We start from the raw sequence: 25,846 nt of genomic DNA on the forward strand, positions 1-25,846 counted from the left end.
GACAGTCCCCAGCTCAAGAGATGTAAATTCCAGTGGTGAGGTGAAGCAGGTCTTGAAGGAACCTCAAATTACAGCAACACGGTCCATGGGTTAGGTGTCTCACAGGTAGTGTAGCTTGCAAATTGAGGCAAAGAGCAAGCAAGGCAGCCGCACACAGGTCCGATGATCAAATAGCAAGAGACAAGAGAGGCGAGGCTCGCTGAGCCATTTATCTCTCTACCCTTCAATTAATCCCACATGTGTTCATTGACCAGGTTGGCACAGTAAACATTAACTATCTCATACATGCAAATACACTAATCCACAAAAATAGAGGTATTGGCCCATGTACATATATTTGTATGGCAATACACTGAGGTAGGGGATGGACTTTGGGCCCCTGCTCATACCCACCTTCAATACAACAACACTTTGTTCTAACCAATCAGTAGTCTGAGATTTTCACCCTCCTGACACTATTGCTGAAGACAAAATGGGTGCATAAGCGTATATGGTGAAGAAGGTGGATGGTGCCCGGCTATTAAAAGATAAAGCATCTGGAGTCTTAAAGGCTTGACGTTACACAAGCCACCATTCAGCAGTGAAGCAACAAGTCCACATAGAAGAAGCAAACCACTGATTTGATCATGAGGAGTCATAGGAACAAGGTAGTAGACATCAGCAGACACATACCAAACAAAAACATATTGTCCAGAATGAGAGGGGCTGAAGCAGAGATCCAAAGCCTATCTATAGACAGTAGAACAATCTCCCCACAGAGGGTCCACAGGGAGGGGATGAGTCGACAGGGTGCAGTAAAGTATGAAACACACTATATTCCTCTGGTTCCTTAAGGCTTCCTCACGCCCCACTACCATGACCCCAGTGCTACTTCTCAATGCAGACTAGACTGGAACATGCACACAGGTATAGATAAGAGATGGGAGCTCACGACACACAGAATCCAGGAGTAGGAGTGGGAATAGTGATAACAGAAGGGTAGGGGGAAGAGGGGGAGGAGAAGGGAGAAGGGAAACTGATAGCAATGATTGACACATAACCCTACACCCCTCTACAGGGGGAAGAACAACAGAAAAGATGGGTGAAGGGAGACAGTGGTCGGCGTGAGAGATGAAAATAATAGCAATGTACAATCTATCGGGATTATGAGTGTGGGGCGGGGGAAGGCAGAGGAGCTGATACCAAGGGCTCAATAGAAAGTAAATGTCTAGAAAATAATGAAGGCAACATATGTACAAACATACCTTATTCAATAGATGTATGGATTGTGAAAAGAGTTGTATGAGCCCCCAATAAAATGATTTAAAAAGATAATAAAGTAAGATCAGTGTGGCTGTCCAAAAGGATCCTGAAACTTATTCTTTGTAGAGTAGCTAAGGCAAATGGAAGAAATGATGAAGTCAAAGAGCTGAACAGAAAATGTCAAAGGGCAGGTCAAGAAGACAAAGTCAAATATTAAATTAAACGTGCAAAAACCTAGTGCTAGAAAGCCAAAAAATGAAGAACACACTCAGCATATCTCAAACTAAAAGAACTAAAGAAAAATATCCAAGCCACTAGTTGAAATATCGAAAGACTTGAAGGGTAAAATTGTGAATGACACAGCAACCCTCCAAAGAAGGAAGCAAAAGACAGGTGTCACTGGGTAAATCTGCTGTACAGGACCTGTTTAGAACACTGAAAAGCAAAGATGTTGCTTTGAGGATTAAGTCGGGCCTTACCCAAAGCATGGTATTTTCAATGGGCACAAGTGTAAACTGTGTAAACGTTTCATCTCAAAGTTGGATGTTGAATAAGGAACATGGCAGAAGAATTGATGGAGTTGAATTGTGGTGCTGGAGAAGAATATTGACATTACCCTGGACTGCTAAAAGAACAAACCAATTTGTGTTGGACAAAATAAAGTCCGTGTGCTCCTCAGAGGCAAGGAGGGTGAGACTTTGTGCGAGTTACTTCGAACATGTTAGGAGATATCAGTGTTTGCAAAAGGACACCTTGATCGGTAAAGCAGAGGGACAACTAAAGTGAAAGGCCCTCAGTGGGATGGATTGACAGAGTGGGTGTTGCACTGGGCTGAGTAGGAACCATTGTGAGGATGGTACGGGACTGAGCAGTGTTTTGTTCTCTTGTGGGTTGGAACCAAGTCAATGGCACTTAACAACACAGCTATTTTCTATAGTCTGTTTGAATATTTTTATACTGAATTTTCCTTACTCTGAGTGTATAAAATAATGTTCCCCCATCTTTTTTTCTAAATGTATCCACTTGCCAGACTGATTTTTCTATTTGTTCTCATTTGTATTTCTATGGTGGCCTTTATCAATGGCTGATTTTCTTCAAATTATGCTTATGTGTCCATGATCAAGTTGGTTACAATGCAAAGTTGGTTCAGAGTTTGCCTAGCAGCCATTGCAGTCTCTTTTGCACAAGAATGAGTTCAGCGTTCTCTGTATATGTGGATGGAGCATAGCAGTTTATATAAGTGCTATTTTGTACAACATATATAAGTGGGCAAAGGCAAAATATGACATTAATTTTCAAATGTAAAAATAGAAATAATCCTATGTCATGGTCCTGGTTTGCATTCTCAGGAGTTCCTTTCAGGTAGATATCAATATTTTCCTGGGGATTATTTTCCAAGGGCTTATGAAGAGAGTAATATCAATGGGAAAGAAAGATGCCAACCTGAGTGGACTTTGGAAAATGTTTCAACCAATCACCTAGATTTCTACTTCAATGCTGAGAGGGGAATTTAGGGACCAAAACAACAAGGAAAAATCTTTCAACTCCTATTCAAACTTCTCTTAGTGAGCAACGGACTATATCCACATTTGTGCCCTCAACTATTTACTGTGTTTATTTCTCATATGCAATTTCAGAATTCAATAACTTTTGGGCTAATTCACTGGATTTGAAGGGAACTACAGGGCCAGAAGCAAAGTTGCACCTGATTTAAGAATTTGATCAAGATATTAACATCTGTAATATGTTTAAACTTTCTTTGGTTTATTACTAAAATATCCAAAATATACACATTATATATGAAGTGAGTACCCCCAAAATCGGTTTTTTCAAAACTATTATATATATATATATATATATATATATATATATATATACAACAAAACAGCCTTATTACCCTCAGAGTAGTCTCTATTACACAATACATTTGTCAAATATGTGATTCCATTCTTGAAAACATTTTTCAAACTCATCTGCACTTATGGAAACAAAAAGAAGTTTCACAGAGCGAGTCAGGTGGGTAAGGTGTGTGGGGAAAGGGGGCCATGCTGTTTTTTGCCCCAAACTAGCGCACTGGATAGCTGTGTGAGCAGGTGCATTGTCATGGTGGTAAAACCAGTTCCCTGTCTGCCACAAATGTGGCCTATTTTGTCACACACTGTTACAAAATCATTTCAGAACCTCTAAATAGAAAGCTGATTAGCAGTCTGACCTGGTGGAATGAACTCCAGATGTACGATACCATTCACATAAAAAAAAATCCCCAAAGAGCATCACCCTTCATTTTTTACTTCAGTTTTTGGTGGAAGGTGAGAAAGGTGCCTTCCACTGCCATGATTGGTGTTTGCTTCTGGAGTCATAAAAATAGCATCATGTCTCTTATAGTAATGACCTTGAAAAAGAAGTCCGGTCACATCAGAGCTGTGTTTCAAGCCCATGTTCTTGTCAGACTTGAAGCACAAGTGCACACATTTTGTCGACATTTTGGTCTGTTTGGGAAGTTGACAGATGTCCAGAATGAGGTTTGTCATCACTCGACATTTCACCTTTTAAGAAATAAAAAACCACTCATACACTTGAGTTTTTCCACAGCGCTGTCCTTGTGATCTATGTTCAACATCACAGCAGTTTCTGTGGCATTTTCCTCAGCAGGAAACAACATGTCACAGCTGTATGTTGTTCTCTTAAATCGACCATCACAAAAAATGACGTTTGAATGAAACTACTTTCATGAAAACATTCACTGTGATCAGAGAGAACATCCCCAGGTGATGCCACTGGGTGCACTGACTTAGAGCGAGTTGCTGGATGCTTGCCTAGTAGGAAAAATGTGTCCTATGAAAGCTCTTCCCGCACAGCTTTTTTCCATTTTGGGGGGATTTCCCCCTTGTATATTTTCTTTTCCTTTTAACTGTATTTATAGTATGTTGGGAAGAAGTGTTTTCTTGTTGTTGTTGTTTTTGGTGGGGAGTACCAAAACATTTTTTATCTCAATGTATTTAATTATCTTATGTGTATCCCAACCTTCCAAAGTTGTCTTGAGTTTCATAAGAGGATGTTTTTCAAACACACACACACACACACACACATATATGGCATAATAATTATTTGCATAATGAGGAAATAAAAACTTAACTTAGAGAGTTGTTTTAGGATAAAAGTTATAAACTCATGTAAAATACTTATACGAGTGCGTGGCTCACAGAATTGCCTAAAAACAATATTATCCATTATTTTTGTTATCAAGCATAAATTCTGAAACAATCATTTTGTAATAAGCTATTTTTAATGTAGCTTTAAAGTGACAGCAAAGAGGAAGGAAAGTGCCGGGAAATAGATAATCTGAAGGTTGAGTAATTTATCTGTGAAATAACCATGAGTTGGCTATAAAAGATGCTGATGTAGCAGAAAACTAAAACTAGAAATAACTGACATCCACAGAACAATGAGCGTCTCATCAATTTTGTGAACTAAAGTTTACAGTTTTAAACTATTGACAAAAGATAGCTACATAGTAAACAAGGCAGAAACATTTATTTTTAAAACTCAGAGCCTTGGTGGGGTCCTGGTTATGCCTTGGTCCATTTGGTGGGCAGTTCGAAAGCACCAACAGCTTCATGGGAGACATACTGGGCTTTTTACTCTTGTCAGCCATATTGGTAGACATGTCTCTCTGGCCCTTGGCTTCTCAACAATGTGGCTCATTGGCCTCTTCCTCTATTGGCCACAATACTGCTTGCAGCACTGCTTCACTACAGCCTTGGCATTGACCCTCTGCTCTGTTGCATGTTCTCTGTTGTATCAGCCTCTTGTGTCTGCTTCATAAGAGAACATTGCCAGAGCTCTACTGGCAGCTGTCTATATCTATAGTCACCGGCTTTACTGTTCTTGTTTCTGAAATGGCTCTCTTAAACTCAGAGGAATGGCGAAACTGGCTAATCTCCTCTTGGTGTTTCATGCACCCTATGTGCATTGTCTCACCAATCATTTAGTCGGAGATAGAAAGACATGGATAAGAGATCCATATGTAAGCAATCACACTTCACCATATTCATAGGTATGTAAGCCTAATGAACTGATGTTTCAGTTGGAAGCAGTAACAAAAATATAGTATTCTACACTGGGAAAAATATTGTCAAGTTGGGTATCATATCTGTGTATAAGTGAAATCTCTTTTAGAATATGTTTAACAGAGAATTTGAATAATTAATTTTGATTATTGAACTTATAATTCAACAAAATGTATTAAAATTTTAATACATTTTGTTGAATTCCCTATGCTTCTATCCAAAACTCACTGCCATACAGCCGATTCCAACTTATAATGACTCTGTAGGACAGAGAAGAAGGGTCTCTTGGCATTACAGAGACTTGGAACATTATTGGAAAGTCAGACATGGAGGTGTGAGGAAAAGGTTTGTTGATAGACCTTTCTGAATGGACCAAAAAAGGAAGATATTTATCATATGTGAATGCTCACCAAAGGGTTACCGCTGTAGATGAGAGCTTTAACAATGCAGTGGACAAGATAACATGTTCTGGGAAAACCAGTCATCCTCTTTCCCCAGTCATTCCTATCCTTGCCAAGTGGGCATTTGAACAAAGCAGGCATGGTAGCAGGAATGGAGATTGGGTGTGGTCTCAGAAACATGGATTTCCACTCACCAAGCTCACTTGGCTACTACCATTTTGAGTGCCCAAACTGCCAGCAGCAGCAGAGACTAACAGAGTCCAAGGTATGGGACTTTCCTCAGGAGGATCAACCAGGTACCTGAATGGCAGTCTGGCGACATAGAATCATTTCCTTCATGAAAAGGGCAGCATTTTAATTTTACTTGGATAGACATTTACTCTGGATACAGATTTGCTGTCCCAGCATGCAATGCTTCTTTCAATTATTACCATTCTTGAACTTAAAGAATGTCTCATCCCCTTACATGGTATCCCACATACAGCTTCAGATCAAAGCATTCAATTCACAGCACAGATAAATGTGGCAATGGGCCCAGGCTCATGGAATTCACTGGTCTTACCATGTTTCCCATCATCCGGAAGCATCTGGATTGATAGAAGGTGGAATGTATTTCTAAAGACATAATTATGGGACAGCTTGGTTGCAACATTTTGCAAGTTGAGGCAATGTCCCTGGAGGCTGCAGATGCTCTAAACCAGAGCTTTCTCCAATAATCAGGATTCACAGGCCCAGAAACACAGTGGTGGAAATGAAAGTGGCACCACTCACTATTACTCCTAGGAGCCTACTCACCACAATTTTGCTTCCTTTCCCTGCAACCTTTGAGTCTGGAGATCTTAGTCCAACGTGAAGAAGGCTCTCACCTGGAGCCACAGCAATGATTCCACTGACCTGGGAGTTAAGAATGCCTCCTAACCATCTTGGGATCCTCCTACCTCTGGAGCAATGGGCAAAAAAGGGTATTACTTTATTAAATGGTGTAATTGATCCTGATTACTAAGGGGGAATTGGATTAGTTTTGTATATTGGTGATAAAGAAGGGATATCTAGAATCCAGGAGATTCCTTAGGTCAACTCTGACTACTACCATGTCCTTCAATTAAAGTCAATGGTAATGTACAAGTCCCCAATTCTGAGATGACTACTAATAGTTCAGACTTCTCTGGAATGACTGTTTGGGTCTCAGAACCAGAGGAAGAACCATGACCAATCAAAGTTCTTTCAGAGGGCAAAAGAAATACAAAATGGGTAATGAATGAAGCTAATTTTAAATACCAGCTATGGCCATACAGCTAGATGCAAGAATGAATGTTTTAATTGTTATGAGTAATTCTTATTTGTATGAATGCATCAATTTTTTTTTCACTTTTAAAATATAAGATAAAATGGAGTTAGGGTGTTTTCAGTTGTACAATTTTAGTGGTATCATGTTAGGTGCAAGTATGATAGTATTATTCTTTCTTTTGTTGTTGTGTAAGGTTTAATAGTTGCATACAGGTGACAAATTGACAAGGGGTGGATGTTGAGGTAGTTAGTTTATTGTGCCAACCTGGCTGATAATTACATGGGGGTTAATTGAAGGTTAAAGATAAATGGCTCGGTGAGCCTTGCCTTTCTAGTTCTCGGGTCTCTTGCTTTGTGATGGTCAGACCAGGGTGCAGCTGCCTTAGCCAGTTCCCTGATCCAGCTTGCAAGGTTCACTTCCTGCAAGATATCCCTGAGGAGAAGCCACATGCACTTACCCCAATGCAGCCCTGGGTGCTGGAGAAGCTGTGTGGAGACCCCTGCCAGCGCTGAGATGCTTACACGTTTACTGACTAGGGTTTCCTCCTGCAGTCAGCATCATTGTGTCTGTTTTGTGAGATGGAGGAGGATTTTGTGGATTGGCGTCAGACATATGGGTTAATGTTGAACTTGTGGGCTTGGGCATCACTGGTTGGGATGCTTTCTTGATGTGCACTTACCCTTTATATAAAACTCTCTCTTATACATATGAGTTTCTGTGGATTTGTTTCTCTAATGTACCCAGACTAACACAGATGTGAAGGCAAAAGATCATGCTAACTATATACTCCTGAGTAAAGATGGTGGGCCCAACATGTCCATAGGGTCACAAACTGATGACAACTCCTTTGGGGGCAGAGGGGTGGGGGAAGCTCTTTTATATATGAAAGAGAACAAGCAGAATTGAATTATTTTTCTGCCCTTCACCTACTGGAGCTTCATTTCGCATCTGGTTCCTTGATCTCTGTCCATCTTAGGAGTTTTTAGCAGAGTATGATGGCTAGTGGATTCGTTCCGCTGACTTCAGATTCATTTACCTCTGTCTGCCCCACCTGCCACTTCTTGCTTGTCAGCTTCCACAACTTAGGAGACGCCTGACTTGAACTGGACAGGACTGAGCTACTTCTATAACTGTGTAGGTCATTTCTATCCATAACTATATTTTTATATACAAACATACACAAGTATCATTTGTATTGCTTCACAAGAACCCAACCTAAGAAGACAGGCTTCCCCTTTTCCCACCGAGCTGTTTGTAGACTTGAACTGCTGGCCTTGCACTTAGTAACTCAATGTGTTACCCACTATGTTACCTGAACCCCTCCCCTATAATATGTTATCTGATATTATGTTTCTGATTCTAAATTCACAATGAATCTATTACAAAATACTGGTCAAAATGATTAAAAACAAATGAGGTTTTTACTGAAAGAAAATTTTCCATAATCCCTCATTATAAATTACTTGGACATTCCAGATCATGAAACTCCCATAAAAATCTAAGATCCCAAGTTATTTTTAGGTTTCATTCCCTTATTATTTATTAAAATTATCCTGTGAAATATATGTGGTACATTATGAGTTGAAAAAGTATTTTGTCTACAATCTATAAAAATAAAACGTGACAAGCCAGATCAGAGAAAATTTCAGTTAAAAAATGTGAAACTGATTAGCAAAACTCATATGACTTCGTTGTTTTGTTGTATGCTGTCCAATTAATTCCAACTCATAGTAACCCTTTAGGACAGCATAGACCTATTGGGTTTCCTAATTTGTAATCTTTAAGGATCAGAGGAGATCTTTACTTCCTCGGTCATTGGTGGATTCAGATTACCTATCATTTTGGTAGCAGGAGGGCTATAATTGTGCAGCCAGATGTCTTTCATATGACACTAAGAGGGTGGGGACAAGAACAAACAACTTCTGCTGTTACGTCAAATGAGACTCATAGATAGCCATGGAATATGGAAACTCATGGTGTTACTGCTTGAAAATGGGACACATAATCCCAATGAAGCGTTCTGAAATTTCTATTGTTTTTGCAGTGATATATACAATCTGTTATGGTTCACAAAATCAGGTGCCTCAGCATAGCCAGTAACACAAAGATGTGTTTGTAATGATCAGTCTTGTATGAGTTACATTTTCTAAGAAGCCAAAAGAAAGTGTGCACCATATTTTATACAATTCTGATACATGACTATGTCAAATTAAACTACAGTTCAAGGTTTCCAAATTTGTGGTAGTGTCTGTTCCACTGTGAAGTTGAACTACCTTTAGTGTGTCAACGGTTATTTGGTTCCAAAAAGTAGCTATTACCCCATGGGTGTGTTATTGCTACTAATTTCCACGAAAAAAATTTCAGTGACATCATGTGTGTAGAGGAAAACTGCTTCCCATGATTTTTAAGGCTTTGATCTTTCAAAATACTCCTGTCTTTTGAAATCGCATCCATGTGTTCAAGTCTTCAATCTTTTAGCTAGAGTTGAACACTTAGCCCTTTACATGACGTGGAAATGCCTGGATATTTAGGAATTATTTCTTTCATATGAATAAAGATGGATTTCCAATTCTTCGGGTACCCTTTATAATTTATGCAAACCTCAGGACCCATTTACTTTAGTATATTGGTATTTTCTTAAACAGACAAAAAAATAGAGCGCACTGGCCCAGAATACTACCCAAAGCTTTCCACAAAGTTCTAGTTTCCAAAAGGAACTAAAGCTAAGTGGACAAGGAAAGTAGCAGAAGAACTCACAGGAGAGCTGATGTTACTTGATAAGGCCTGTATGTTGATTTTCACAACATGTCCATTTAACACACAGTCAGTTGGACTTCACAGCAGTGGATTTTGTTGTTGCTCATTCATTGGTTTGTTGGTTTCAATAAAGACAGTCTCTTTTTTATGTTTTTAAGCATTTTTATTGGCACCTATCCAAATATACAATTCAATATTTCAATCATTTAACCATATCAAGATTAATTATATAATCATTACCACAATAAATTTTAGAATATCTTGTCTCCTATGGCTAAATCTTCTTTAAAATGAGTTGTGTAATCACAGTCAGTTGTAGGGCACCCTGCCCTCCTCCTGCCTTCATTGTTTACTCCTGAGATCCCCTCACTCTCCCTACATCCACTCCCCCAACCCTACATCTTCTATAAACCCTTCCATCAGTTATCTCTATGCAGCCACTCCTCTGTGGCTCACCAAATGGGAAACCCAATAGAAACAACAAAAAACAAAGTCAACATAAATGGTAAGGATAAAATAATAATAACATAAAGATAAAGATACAAATAATGAGTAAGTAAGAAAGGGCCACCCTCAATATTTAAGAAGCCAGGGAAGAATTTTTGTCATAGAACACGCAAGAGCTACTTGCATCTAGAACAACTTCAGGTTGGATCAGCAGGGAGGTAACTTGACCAAGTATCAAGTTTGATCCAGCATAATCAAGATACAATTGATATCTGTCTGACAGTATAGCTGTTCCAGAACCTTGCCTGTGGCTAGTGGGGGTCTGCTAGCAGCTTAATCGGACTAGTTACTCTACAGGAGGGTTTGGGCTCCCACTGTTCTCCAAAGCCTCCCACCATTTGGGTGTGCAAAATTTTAGCTCTGATACTTTTATCATATTTGAATTTAGAAAGAAAGTCTATGTAGATGGACCTGAACCAGGTAGTTTTGATCTACTCTACATTCTTGTGAAGTATGGAACTGACTACAATGATTGATGTGTAACCCTGCCACTCCTGCACCCCATGGAGACAAGCAACAGAAACATGGGTGGAGGGAGACAATGGAAGCAGTGACAATAATACATTTTAATAATTTATCAAGGGTTCATGAGATGGGGAGTGTAAGGAGGGAGGGAAAAAAGAGGAGCTGATATCAAGGGCTCATGTAGAAAGGAAATGTTTAAAAAAGGATGATGGCAACATATATACAGGTGTGCTTAGTATAATGGATGTATGGGTTGTTATAAGAGCTATAAGAGTCCCAAATAAAATGATTTATTAAAATAATAAAAATAAATTGTAAGCTTTAAATTTACCTAATTTTGTTGTAAATTCTCACTGAATAGAGAAAATGATGTAATTATCAGATTTCAAAATTGAACTTCTCACTGCCATTGAGTTGATGCTGGCTCATAGCAACTACACAGGGCAGGGCAGACCTGCCCACCACTTTGCAAGCCTGTGACTCTACGGGGGCAGAAAGCACAGAGGCAGGATGAGGAAAACCCAGGACGCTGTTTCTGCTATTCATTCTTTTCACAAATGTCCTTGAAGAATTTTTAAGTTTTATGGTAACTACTATATCATCATAAATCAATTCTGCTACCCTTATGATATATAAGGTTTTGAGTACCTATTATGTGAGATTATGTTAGGTAGAGGTGGGAAGATAGAGTAAATCCAAGTTGATCAGCCATCTTTTGTGGTAAACTGAAATCAGTAGGCTACTGCTGTGATAAGTAGGTGTAAAGTTTTTTTTTAACATATCTCAAACTATAATAAATTTCAAGTATGAGAAAAATAATAAAGATCACAACTGCTAAAATAAATAATTTTTCCACATTTTCAGTCAAATTATAAAGGTATTTATATTTATTATAAAAGAAGATGCTTGCTCTGCTCCCCATAATTCAATCATATACCTGCCATTTTGCTACATTGCATTGAGTAGTTTACATATTATTTGGATGTATAATTGCATTCTGCGTATGTTTCCAAATAATAGCACACATTAATAATTTCAATGGCTTAGTAGTTTTATCATTCTTATATTTTGAGTTAGAAACAGTAGCAATTTCTTTCAAGTGGTGATTATAGAAGAATTTTTTAAAAAGCAGAGTATGACCTTCAAGTCAATGCTGACTCAGATATTCTACAGATGGTGCTTCTACATGGTTTATGAAGATAATACACCTATCTTTAAGCAATATGGAATATAAGGAGCTAAATGAGAGGTAACAACTTGGAAGTTAGTATCTTTACTCCAATGATCTAGAGGCTGATAATGAATACGTTTTTAAAAATTCATAGCTATGTCATTGAGAAATGAAAGCATTGCAACAAAGAAAATTTCCCCCACCATGACAAAGTACCTGCCCCTACTTTGAGAGCAGTAAAGGATGCTTAATTTCATTAGGAAAGCCTACCTCTTCTATCCCCCCACCTTGCTATTGGCCTTCAGGCTTCTTTTAGCTCCCCAATTCAAAGATCAGTGAAAAAGCACACAATTTGGGGCCCTTGGATTTGTTAAATCTACTTTTCAGCTGTGGTGTAAATAGTCCTTCTTGGGGAAGGGCTAGAGAAGCGGAAATACTTCTTTCAGAAGCCAATTGAACTATAGGGAGGCTAGAAGGAGAAATAATAACTTCACATTTTTACATTGGGTAAGAAATGGGCAGTATTCAACACATATCAACACTAGATTATTTATAAAAATGAATCATAGACTTGATAGTCATATCTCATAAAATTTAAAATCTTCTCTATCTCTACTTTAATCCATATCTATCATACTTAAGTATAAAATATGATACAACTTATTATCAAAATGATACTATATTAAAGGTTTAACTAACAGTTATCATTTAACTAATTGTATTAGCTGATGCGCATGTAAACACAACATACTCACACACGCTGTATGTGCACACATGATTTGCATGTAAATTCAGCTTATACTCACAAAATTTGCCTCTGTCTGATCTGATAATTATTGCTTACACATTTCGATAAGCATCTTCTTTATTATTGATGAAAACATTGCTATGGGAGAAATCTCATGTCCTCAACACTTATATTTCGGCCAAGCAGAATCATGCTAATGGATAATTTACTGAAGACTTCCCGCATATTAATTTTTATCTTGAGAAACTTTGTTTCCTCTATCTTTATCCTTGTCCTTTTGCACTTTAGTGTCCTCTAACTTTCTGTCACAAAACAAGTGCACATTTGGTTATAACATTTCTTTTTAAACATGAAGTTTTCCTCTGAGATGGCAGGCACCAAGATAGCATTGTTTTCTGTAAAGTCTCTGTGTTGTTTCAGAATAGTCACATCCGGAGCTATAGACATAGTTGGGATAAGAGTAAAAGCTGTAAATCACCGCCTGCCTGAACCACCCTGTCCTCACCTGGGCAACTGCCTTTCTCTGGCCCATGCTGATTTCTGAAGCTCCCAAGTAGGTAGTACCATTACATTTATATGTTATAGTAGGAAGTACGAAAAACATGTCTGATTTCTTCTGTTCACCCTCACTCACACATACACTTTGCTTGGCCTTGCTCATTTTCCTAACTCTCCCTTCTCACAGCTCCAGGCAAGCAATCTACATGGATGCTTGGATGTATGCAAAGTTTCTCTCAGCGCCTTGCAAACCTTCCTTCCCTTGTTAATACTTTCCCTATTCCCTAGGGGAAAGATGAAAACTCATTATCGTTATATTTATTACAATCCACACTAGAGGGTTACTGACGTGCGGTTGAAAAGTATAAAGAATAGCAGTAAAAATATGTTCAAAAATTAAAACCACTTATGTTTTAGAGTTAAATATTAATAAGAGTTTCAAGTCTTTGAAAGTACCCCCACCCAGCTTCTCTGTCTTTTCCCTTACAACATCCTTAAACGTCAGCATAACGGTGTCTAATAGATCTATATTCATGCCTGACATATTCATTTCTCAGTAAAATGGTATAATAATACATTTGTTCCTATAGGAATGATATAATTCTCTATGTATCTAAATGTGTGCTCTATTAATCATTATTGTCACAGCAAGACTCTGAGTGATACACACAGCGAAGCACTCTATTGTTCACTTAAAGGCTGATTGGCCAAACCTTCCCAGAAGCTTTTCAGAAGAGAAGCCTGGCGTTCTGCTTCGAAAGGTCCTGGACCTGAAAACTCGATGGAGCTGCTCGGCTCTGCATCCAGGCGGTTTCTGGGAGTCAGAGTCGACCCAGTGGCAATGAATAATTACTTCTGATATTCGTGGTAATCTGGAAAACTGTGAACCACTGCAGGTAAAGTCGAACTTTGTCACGTAGCTTAATGACAGTGGGAAACTCACTCACAGAAGGTTCTAAAGTGCTCTTGTCTGTAAAGGATTAAGCTGGAGCTCAGCGGGTTCAAGCTTCAAATGGGCATGGCAATGGTTCTGACTAAAAGGAGCATGTGTCATTTTTCTCTCAAAATCTTGACAGGAGAATTAAAGGTATGTGTGTGGAAGTGGAAAACAGCAGACTACAGTGCACAAATATAAAATAATAACATTTAAACCAGTCTTTGTGGGATGACCCTTGCTGTGCTATGCTAGAGCCACACAAGTTTCCGATGCATGCAAGACAGCTCTGCTGTTTACTCTCTGCCAAGAGCTATTTGTTACCAGCAGAGCACAACCAATCCCACACCCTTTGTATTCTGACTGTCTTCTCACTACATATGCCCCTCAAGAAACATGCCCTGTGATGCATACCATAGAGACCTGGAGGCACGGCAGATTATGAGTTGCTTTGTTACACAGTTAACAATTCAAACCCACTAGTCACAGTGAGGACGATAAAGGTGAGGCTCTCAACTCTTGGGAAGGTTTACATCCTCAGAATCCTGAAAAGCAGTTCTACTCCATCCTACAGAATCACCGGAAGTGGCAGCCGACTCACTGACAGTGATTCGTTTTGTTGGTTGGCTTGTTTGATGATCATCCAGAATGAAACAGCTGGAGGCCCCCAAAAAATACCCTACAGTAAGTTCTCAAGTTAAGACTTACAAACAACTCCCCAGAATTACAACTCGTACTTACTGAGAGTGGCCTGCCATAAACTCTCTTGTATTAGAAAATAGAATTCAATATGTTGTTTGGGTTAACACGAGCTAGTGTTGCTTGTTGGTTGATCATGAAAACCCTGAGCAGCTTGAACAGTTCAAGAGCACGAGGAAGAGCATGGTTACCCTGGTAACCCTTTCACTTTGCCTACACACCTAGTTGAGGCTGTAACTTTATATTTGGCTAAATGTTTCCTCTTATTTATCATTATACTACGTCTCCATAATGCTAATCTGAGGAAAATAAAGTTCTGGCTATGTTCAAGGAAAAGGAAAACGATCACGATTGAAAATAAAGTATAAATATGAGGTGTCAATGGGATCAGGTATCAGGCATCTAAAACCCAGAAAAAAATCATATTCAATGTGAATGGGTGGGGAGCATGGAGTGGAGACCCAATGCCCATCTGTAGACAAGCGGACATCCCCTCACAGAGGGCTCACAGGGAAGAGATGAGCCAGTCAGGTTGCAGTATAGCACTGATGAAACACACTTCTCTTCTAGCTCTTGGGTCCTTCCTTTCACCCACTATCATGACCTCAATTCTACCTTAAAAATCTGATTAGACCAGAACATGCACACTGCTACAGGTAAGAGCCCGCAATGCAGGGAATCCAGGATAGATACCCCACTCAGGGCCAACAAGGAGAGTAGGGATACCCGGAGAATTAGGTGAGGGTGGGGGGGAGAAAGGGGCATTGATCACAAGGATCAATAAAACCCCCTCCAAGGGGAACGAATAACAGAAAAATGGGTGAGGAGCAAGAGAGGATGATGGAAGATATGAAAATAATAATCTATAACTTATCAAGGGTTCATAAGGGAGGGTGGGTGGAGAAGGGAGGGGGAAGATATGGGGAGCTGATATCAGGGGCTCAAGTGGGAAGAGAATGCTTTGAAAATTATGGTGGCATATGTGCAAATATGCTTGACACGCTTGAATGTATGGATTATGATGAGAGATGTAAGAGCCTCCAATAAAAGTAAGAAAAAATTATAAATTATCAAGGGACCATGAGAGAGGGGGAATAGTGCACGGGGTGGTGGTGGGGATGAACTGATACCTAGAGCTCAAGTAGAAATAAAATGTTTGAAAATGATGATGGCAATATGTGTACAAATGTGCTGGACACAATAAATGTATGTATGGATTTTGATAAGATCTGTAAGACCCCCTGATCATGAGTTGTAGAAGGGGCCAGGTATCAGACATCAAAAATTATATCAGTGGGTGCCCACCTTCCTGATATGATCATTGAAGACAAATGTGTGCATAAGCAAATGTGGTGAAGAAAGCTGATGGTGCCAGGCTATCAAAAGATATAGTATCTGGGGGCCTCAAAGGCTTGAAGATAAACAGCGGCCATCTAGCTCAGAAGCAACAAAGCCCACGTGGAAGAAGCACACCAGCCTGTGTGAGCAAGAGGTGTCAAAGAACAAAAAAATCATATAATTGTAAATGTGGGTGAGTGCAGAGCGAAGACCCAAAGCCCATCTGTAGGCTACTGGACATCCCCTTACTGAAGGGTTATGGGGAGGAGATAAGCCAGTTGGGGTGCAGGGTAGCAACGATGAAACATGCAACTTTCCTCTAGTTCCTAAATGCTTCTTCCCCCCACTTCCCAGCCCCCACTATCATGATCCCAATTCTACACTACAAATCTGGCTAGACCAGAGGATGTACACTGGTACAGATAGGAAGTGGAAACACAGGGAATCTCGGACAGACGACCCCTTCAGGATCAGTGGTGAGAGTGGCCACACTGGGAGGGTGGAGGGAAGGTGGGGTAGAAAGGGGGAACTGATTACAAGCATCTACATATAACCCCCTTCCTGGAGAATGGACAACAGAAAAGTAGGTGAAGGGAGATGTCAGACAGTGTAAGAAATGACAAAATAATAATAATTTTTGAATTATAAAGGGTTTATGAGAGAGGGGGAGCGGGAAGGGAGTGGAAAAATGAGGAGCTTATATTAAGGACTCAAGTAGGAAACAAATGTTCTGAGAACGATGATGACAACAAATATACAAATGTGCTTAGCACTGTGGATGGATGTATGGATTGTGATAAGAACTGCATGAACCCCCAATAAAATGTCTAAAAAAGAAAGAAAGAAAAAAAGGAAAAGAAAGTATAAATAATAAAATGCTAGTTATGAGATGAGACACCATAAGTCATTGGAAAAGCACTAGGATACTGCTGGTCAATGGTTCGAAAAATTTTATGGCATAAAAGGAGGATAATGGAGCATGTGTGGTTTAATTTTTGAAATGAAAAGTCTACAGATAATTTTCTTAGACAGGACGACCCTCTGCCTATTAGCCTTTTGTATAGCAAAAGGCGCAAAGCCTTTTCAGCTACTTAAAAGCTGCATATACAGCAACCAAAGGTGATTATGATGAATAATTTGTTGCGAGTAGAGGTAAGTTTAATCATATAAAGTGAGGGCAAATTTACATAATGTTGAAGTGCAAGGTGAAGCAATAAGTGCTGATCTAAGTGCTATCAGTGATCTTTCTAAACTGTTCTGAAGCATTATTGGAAAAGACGATTTGGGAGACCAGATATTGGATGTCGATGAGACTGCTTTATTTTGTAGAAAAAGGCTGAAAGGACCTATATTTCAAAAGAAGAAAAAAATGCACTGGGGAATAAAGCATCAGAGGATAAGAGAGCATTATTGCTTGGATTTAATGCCTGTAGAGAGTTTCAGGTCAAGTCTTTGTGCGAAGTCACTTCCAAAGCCAAGGGCACTTTGCCTTAATGTTAAGGAATGCCTGCTGTTATTTGAAAATGCAAAAGAATTGAATGATTTTGTCCTCATTGCTAAACATTTTGCAAGTCCTTCCTTTCACCATCGCCTTTGTGCTCCACAATGAGCCGGAAGAGCGCTTGGTGGCATGCGTTCAGCCCCCAAAGCCACATCATCTTTTCAGCCAATGGAGCAGAAGCCCAGGCGTCCTTTGGTCCTCTCATTTCTTTCCAGCCTCCGCAAAAGGAGTCAGGGCTACCCAAGAAAGATTACAGGATGAGCTTGAAGAGGTTCTGGGGGAAGTATAACATAGATGGGACCGTGAAAACGTGTTCATTCTTATGACGAAGTGAAATATTCAAAATTAAAAGATTGCAGTACCAACTGTGCCCCAACTCATTTAAGCTTTTCAGGGATTTGCAGTTGAGCACATCCTGAAACCAGGCAGACTATGGTTGACACCAGCAACAAACTGAAGTTACACATCAGGCGAAAATGACGTGTTTGAGTTATTCCACTGACTGCAGAGCCAAACACGCTTTTGACGAAGATCTGGCCTTCCTCTCAGGGAAGTCAGAATGGCAGAATAGTCCAGGAGCAAGATCTCCAAGCCGAGAGCATCGCAGCTAACCCAACGGCTGGGGGCTTCGTCTGCTACAAAGCCATTCTGATGAAACCTGTGCAAATCTGCATCCACGCCCATATGTCATGAAACTGGCCCCAAAAGCAAGCAGTAAAAAGCTCTGCTTCTCCAGCACCGGGCCCATGGTCCTCAACAGTATCTCCATCATCTTCTCTTGTGTCATTATGAAATAATCATATCACCTCATGAATGCCCCATCATCATGCAAGGCACTGATGGATCATGTCGTCATGACCTTTGTTCCACACCCCCCCCCCCAAGCAGCAAAGAAGAGGGCTCTCAACAGCAGAGATTGATACAGCAGGTGGCACAATAGACCCAAGCACAGAACAATGGTGAGGAGGGCGCAGGACCGTGTGGTGCTCCATTCTGCGGGGCGTGCGTCAGAAACGACAGGATGGCACCTAACAGCAACAACAAACTTTAAAAACAAACAGGTTTCTTTCTTTTTTTCAAGCAGTGGAATATGGTGTTGTGGAATGAGCTCTAAGCTGCTAATCGCAAGATTGTCAGTTCAAATCCTCTGGCCACTTCATGGGAGAAGGATGAGGTTGTCAGTTTCCATAAAGTCAGAAAACTTAAAGACCAATTCTTTGCTCTTTGACATGGTTGAAATGAGTCAGAATTGATTGGATAGCAGTGGGTTTGTGTATCTACACACACACTCACAGACAAAGGTGAGCACATAGATTATTTTTCTTCAGTACAGCCCTGTATGTTTTTATTTTTATTTATTACTGTATTTTTATGTATAAGGTATTGTAGTATATTAAGAAGTGCATTTTAAACCATTTTATTAGGTGCTATCCAGATATCATATCATTCCATAGATCTATCACATCAAATCAGTATGGTACAATTGCTTCCATCAATAGTTTCAAACATTTTCTTCCTTCTTGAACTCCTTGATATCAGCTCTCCTCCATTCCCTACCTCCCCCACTATACCCTCTAAGAACCCTTATTCTAATTGCTGTCTTTATTGCTTCAGCAACCCTCAGTGTTATATACTGAAAAGTAGAAAAACATACAGCAAAGATTCAAGAAGGCTACCCGCAATGACAAAATACATCAGAGGTCAATGAGAATATAAAACACACACACACACACACACACACGGAATATTGAAAACAAGATCAGGTCCAAAGTGTATCAGAGCAGGGAAGAAGCATTTCATATGAATGGAAACACAGTATGAAATGTATACTGTATTCTAAGACAAATATTTGACTAATTGCCATTAAACATGCCTGTTCTGATTTACCTACATATTCAACATCAATACAGACTCAGTAAGGAATTTTGTTTGTAACGAGGGGATTCGTTTTGTATGTTTAACTTCTGGACCTTTGTCATTGCTGATTCCTTTTATTTGAATTTGCTTTGCCATGTTGTCGGTCTGAATAAATCTTGTTGGTTCTTCAAGACTTCCCTATAGCTGTTTGTACATCTGGTGTTTACCTCTATAGCTTTTATAAAATTGCATCAGAATCATTGATAACTCTTTATGTTTCCCACCCAATAAATAATCATTTCCTAGCCAAAAGATCAATTTCTTCTTCATAATTTCACTCAGTATTAATTAACCCAAGGCTTTAGATAGACATCTTCCAATCTTATATCTGACATGTATTTATTGTAGCACTTGAGAAGTTCAATTATCCTATTAAGCTTTAGTTTCTTCATAATTAAATGAAGATGTTGGACCATAATAATGACAATAATAATTGAAGATGTTGGGCTAACAGATATTTTGAGTTCAGAATATAGTAAATATTCACTTTTCTGATGATAATAATGATGTTAATGATAACATGCAACACATACTTGTCCAATAAAAATATAGTTAACTGAAAGACATTCACCACTATTAAAATTTATTTCTATGGGGCTATGTAACTCAAGTTCCAACCAACTGCTTCAAAGCTGACGCTTTGAACTTATAGTGATGTTGAACAATACCATAACCTTTACTGGTACTTTTCTGAGGGAGTTCTGATGAAGATGAAGATGATAAAGGTGCCCAAAACTAAACATCTTCTGCTTTTCAAGCAGTAGACATGCTCTAAGAAGTCCCGGTGGCATAATAATTAAGTTCTGGACCGCCAACCACAAGGTTGGTGGCTCGCAAACATCAGGTGTTCTGTGAGAGAAGGATGAAGCTGTCTGCTAGTAACGATCTACCATCTCAGAATCCGAGAGAGGAGAGTGCTGCTCTGCCCTGTTGGGTTGCTATGAATCTGACTCAACTTGTAAGTACACTCAATAGCAAACTCCTGTCTCATCATTTCTTTATGTTGCACCAATCCTAGGAAAAGTGGGAAATATGAGGAATTTAGAGATGAAATTGCCCACAAAAAGCCTTCAAGCTCAAAATATAACCTGAAGTAGTTTGCAACTGATGGTTACAGTGGCATAAGCTTAATTTTAAAGACCATTATAAAATATATTGGCTATGCGGCAGTGTCTTCCAGAATGTTAATAAAAAGAGAAACGTAAAAACCATTGCTTGATTGGTTCTAAAGGAATATTACAAACTTCAGATAAAAAGAGAAACAAATTTAACACTTTTAAATAAGAAACTTAACATAAGGCTGAAATTAAAAAAACAACAAAATTTCTTTAAATCATTGCAAATGTGGTGTGCACAGAGACACTGCAGGTCACAAGAGCTTGAAGTATTTTTTCCAAAGGAAAACATTTTTTGCTTTTTAGCTGGCTATTGACTTAGGCAGCAGGGGAGGGGAGCATTGCATTGGAAAATGGGAGATTTAAAAATAAACCATTGAAAACATGAGCATACCCATGTTGGCTGCTGAAGGCCCCAATTGTGAAAAATATTGATGTAAACAATGGTAATTATGACCATTGAAAAGTATCTGAATATAAAAAAGACACAAGCTGCTTATGAAGTGCTATGATATCATTTGTAATGATTAACAGAGAAGCACCTAATCTGTTTGGTGCAATATTTTGAAGGTCATGCAACTATCCACTTGCCATAATGCCATTCAATTAAACATGAAATAAAAATCTAGGATTTTTCATGGAGAAAATAGCGTGGTGTCTGTAGAATAGTACATTATAGATTCTGGCTCTATGTAGAAGCAGAAATGCCTGATCTAATGCACCATTAAGCAATTGTAGCTTTGCTCTATATCTTTTAAACATCAAACTAATTATGATGGGGTTTGGTTCTACTATCTACTGCATGTTTAATCTTTTTTAAAGGCCTATCAAATTGAATCACGAGATACAAGTTGTTTATGCTATGAGCAAACACATGCAATATTAACAACATACAATATGCTGGCTTAATTAGAACAAGTCCATGTTGTCTTAAATACATTTAGGAGCATAATGCCATACAGTTCTAATTTAAACTTACCATTTAATTATATTTTAAAGCTAATTTATAAGACTTAGGATTTTTTTTCTTTCTACTATACCAAGTGTTGGTCTAGTAACCCAATTAAAATTAGCTGCTACTAAAAATGAAAGAGAAAGTAAAAGAGATTTAGAGCTGCTTGCGAGGAAGAAAGGCATCCTTCAGGTGGAAACGACAAGAAATAACTTAAAATAAATTACTAAAAGCTGGACGTTTATCAAGTCAATGGGTTATATGACATCTAACAAGAAGCCTTTCGAGCATTCTGTCTCTGGATCAGAGTCCAATGCTTGATAAGGAAAATCTACTTTTTCAGAAAAAGAAAGCCTTTCAAACTCTCTTCCTCTTCCTTGTATTTCATCATTTTCCTTTCCTACCACTTGGGTGTGCAAGATTAAATCCTCAGTCCTTTAATACCATCTCTATATTGAGGTTGTTATTGCTAGACACCATCAAGTAAGTGACTTAGAGGCCATCAAGTAAGCACAACAGAACGAAACACTGGTTCTACCTCACCTTCAAAACATTGTCATGTTTCGGCCTGTGGTGTTAATCAATCTCATTGAGTCTTCCTCTATTTGCTGACCCTCTATCAATCTTAATGCTGTTATTTATGAGGAGTGCTTTTGATTATACTTCTCCTGAGACATGGTAGTTCGTTCTTTTGGCAGTCCATGATATGTGCAATGTTTTTTACCAGCACCATGATTCAAAGGCATCGATTCTTTTTTGGTCTTTGTTAACTATTATGCAGCTTTTACATGCATATGAAGTGATTGAAAAGGCCAAGCCTTGAGTTAGGCACAACCAAAGTGACATATAGTCCTTTCAACACCTCAAAGAGTTCCTTTGCAGTGGATTTGCCCAAGGCAAAGGTATCTCTTTATTTCTTGATTGCTGTTTCTATGAGGGATGATTGTATAGCCAAATAGAGTGAGAACTTGACAACTTCAATCTTTTCTCTGTCTATCATGGTGTTGTCTACTGGTTGAGTTGTGAAGATTTTTTTAATGTTGAGGTATAATCTATAATGAAGGCTATAGTCTTTGATCTTCATCAGCTAGCAAAGTTGCATCGCATGATTCACTGAGTAATGGCTCTTCCTGCAACATGATACTCTTCTTCTTACAGTCCTTGCAGTCTCAGATTATTTGCTCAGCCCACAAACTGAATTTACATATCCAATATGGACAGTGAAAGGATGCAACAGCCCTCATGTAGACCTTCCCTTATTCTCAACCACACTCTCTCTCCTTTTCCTATCTACTTGGCTTACTCTTGGCCTAGAACTAGGTTCTCCATGGACAAAATTAAGTGATCTGGAGTTTCTACTCTTCACAGTGTTACCTAAGTAATTTTTCATCATCTTTTGCGTAGCCATGTATATTCCGGTCATCAGGGTCTATGTATATTCAGGTTATCAGGAAAAAATATCTGAGGGGGAAACGCACCTGTAGAAGGTGGGTATTAAGGTCTCCGGTTACTGTCCCCAAATGATTAACTCTACCTACTGAAAATTACTGGTTTCTGGCTTTGGTTTTTATCTATCTTTAATATTTACACCAAAAATAAGATATAACAAGGAATTATAAATAAGTGACCATAAAATATAAACTGGTTAGGCCAAACTTACATTACTCTCTGCAATTGAGTCGATTTTGACTCTGCAAATCTATGAGACACTGGCCCTGTGGTTTTAAAAATTATAAATCTTTACTGGAGGAGAATCTTTTCCCCTGGGGCAGTCAGTGGGGTCGAACTGCTGAGTTAAGAGTTAGGTTAGCATCCCTACTTGCAACTCACTGCACTAGCGAGCATAATTTAGCTTTTTCTTTTCTGTCTTTTTAAAAAATATCATGAAATAAATGTAAAACAGACTTTTAGGCTTCAAAGTCAGAATTAATACACACAGTAATTACCTCAAATTCATTTTTACAGCAAAAGCCAAAAATATATGAAAGATTGCTTACCTTTACAAATTGTGACGCCGTTTCCTGAAAATCCCACTTTGCAATAGCAGGCTTCAACTCCATTCTGCAGTTCACATTTTGCATTGGCGACACAAGGTGTCTTGCTGCAAATTTGGGTACAGGTACAATCCAGCAAAGTGGAAACACCCACTAAATAGAAGAGAAACACGCACTTTTTTTCAGAAAGATGAAGCCGCTGACTGTTGAGTTAAAGCACAAGGACATAATATCCCTTTGAAAGCAGTACTACTGGTGGCCTCTTATGATCTTTTTCTGCTTACTTTTTTATAATTTATAATTTTTTCTTATAATTTTTTTCTGCTTAAATACTTTTTCCTCTCCATTTAGGTAAATGGATTATGAGAATATTCCCAAAGAACACTTAGCTAAATAAAAGCACAAGAGCAGGTAAACAAGCAGATAAAGCCTTTTTTTGTCATTCTCCAATGTATCAAGTAAAGCTCAACTAAGCTAAAATGTAGTCAACAGCCCCACTCTCTGAAGCAAACAGCCTTCTCAAGGTCCTTTCACTGTAGACATCAACTACATCTCCGCTTCCAGCTGGACTGAGATACTTTGAAAAGTCGCCGCGCATGATGATAAAGCAATTCCCCTCGTTAGGCGTGCTTCTGTGCAGACATAAAAGGACATGGGGTGTTCTAATTCAAACCGTTGTGATTTCGAAAGAATGACAATCCTAACACCCCCGGGAACAAATATGACTGCGCTCTTCTCTGTGCTCTCGTGGTCAGTTTAAATTTTATCTTTTCAATAATAAAATTTCTCTTATGTTGTCTTCTATTCGGATAAATTAAAACAAAATAACGCGAGGCAAAAAGATTGACTTTCGTGCAACGCAACACCACGCATATATGGCCTCGATTAGAATAAAGAAACATAAAAGAGAGCCTTTCTTTTCTGCATGAAAATAAAGTTGGAAATTCTGTTCGGATAAGATCAGGAAAAACACACCCAGACCTTCCCTTTTTATTGTTGTCCCAGGCCTTGTCTAGAGGAGCCTGTCTAGTGGTGGACAACTATGAATCATGCAAGTTATTGTTCTGAAAGTAGTCACCTCTGATAAATGGTCCTCCTCTCCTACCAAGAGCTCCTGAAGCATTTGAGTCTAAACTCCCGCCTCGCATTGGACAACATAGGCTGTCTTAACTAAAATTAATTCCCCTCGACGATGAGATTTATTATCTTCCTTGACAGAGTCATCAAAATGACATTTGAATGTAACCAAGGCGGAAGCTGGACGGCTCGGAAACCTCCAGCAGGTGCTCAGGCTGAGGACATGACAAGATCAGACGTGTGGGATAGCAGAGTCCTTTAACAGAGGTCCAAACGAAAGGGAAAGAAAACATCCTGGTAAAGAGTTCAAAGGCCAAGGAGAAAAATATCCTGAGAAGGTCCCCGCTTGCAGGATTAGCCAAAATCTCCTCGCAAGTAAATGGTAATTTGTGAAATCCCTTCCCGCCAGTGACCCGCCCCTGCCAGCAGCCCCCAGGGGACCAGGGTCTGTGGCACTCACCGAGCAGCGGCAGGAGTTTCATGGGGGCAGCCCGCAGCTCAGCGCAGCTGATGTAGCAGCTGGGCACCAGCACGGCCCTGAACCTGGGACTGGGCAGGGCAGAGCAACCGCGACCAGGCTCGGTCCCCTGTGACGTGATGGCTTCCTCCGGACGCTTTCCGGCCTCCTTTGTGTGAATGTGTGTGTCAGGACCAGTGGCTGCAGGCCACTTCCGTCCGTCGGCCCCTTCCCCCACGCTGCTCAGGCCCCACTCTGGCCCTTTGAGCCACCACCCTGCGCCCTGGTGCAGACACTGCGAAATCAAGGGGTCCCTGGGTGCCAAACCCACAGGGCTAGCCTCAAAACCGGCTCTGATCTGCCCAAACTCTAGTCTGTCGCGAGGTCCTCCGCAGAGGGCATCTAGAGCTAACTGGGCTTTAGGGCTGCTGCCCTGCACCCTGAATTCCTGGCCATGGTTCTTTCGTTCATTCATGCACACCCCTAAAGAACTGAGACTGCCGCTTGAGTGAGACCTGAATGCCCACAGTGAGGCTATTGGTCCTTGCTTTACTGGTTCTAAAATAAGACACCTCCTATCCGGTCTGCAGTTTGGATTGGGAGTCAGTGAAAAATGACCAACTAAAAGACCAGTGAACACAAACAAGTTTCAAAAGTTAAACAGATATGGAAGTACAAAACCTTTTCCATTTTAGTTCATCCCACCCCACTGAGG

The 25,846-nt window shown here is 39.5% G+C and overlaps 1 protein-coding gene across 1 annotated transcript in view; it reads right to left on the bottom strand.

Moving 5' to 3' along the window:
* Positions 1-25,156, bottom strand: part of ADGRL4 (adhesion G protein-coupled receptor L4) — a 176,192-nt gene extending 151,036 nt beyond the window's left edge. The window contains exons 1-2 of the mRNA XM_075540139.1: positions 25,135-25,156; positions 23,601-23,750 (exon numbers count right to left, since the gene is read on the bottom strand). Coding sequence (XP_075396254.1) covers positions 23,601-23,750; positions 25,135-25,156 — 172 coding nt within the window. The remainder of the gene's footprint in view (positions 1-23,600; positions 23,751-25,134) is intronic.
* Between the last annotated feature and the right edge of the window lie 690 nt (positions 25,157-25,846).

This window comes from Tenrec ecaudatus, chromosome 1 (genome assembly GCF_050624435.1).
Source record: "Tenrec ecaudatus isolate mTenEca1 chromosome 1, mTenEca1.hap1, whole genome shotgun sequence".
Classification (NCBI taxonomy): Eukaryota; Metazoa; Chordata; class Mammalia; order Afrosoricida; family Tenrecidae; genus Tenrec; species Tenrec ecaudatus.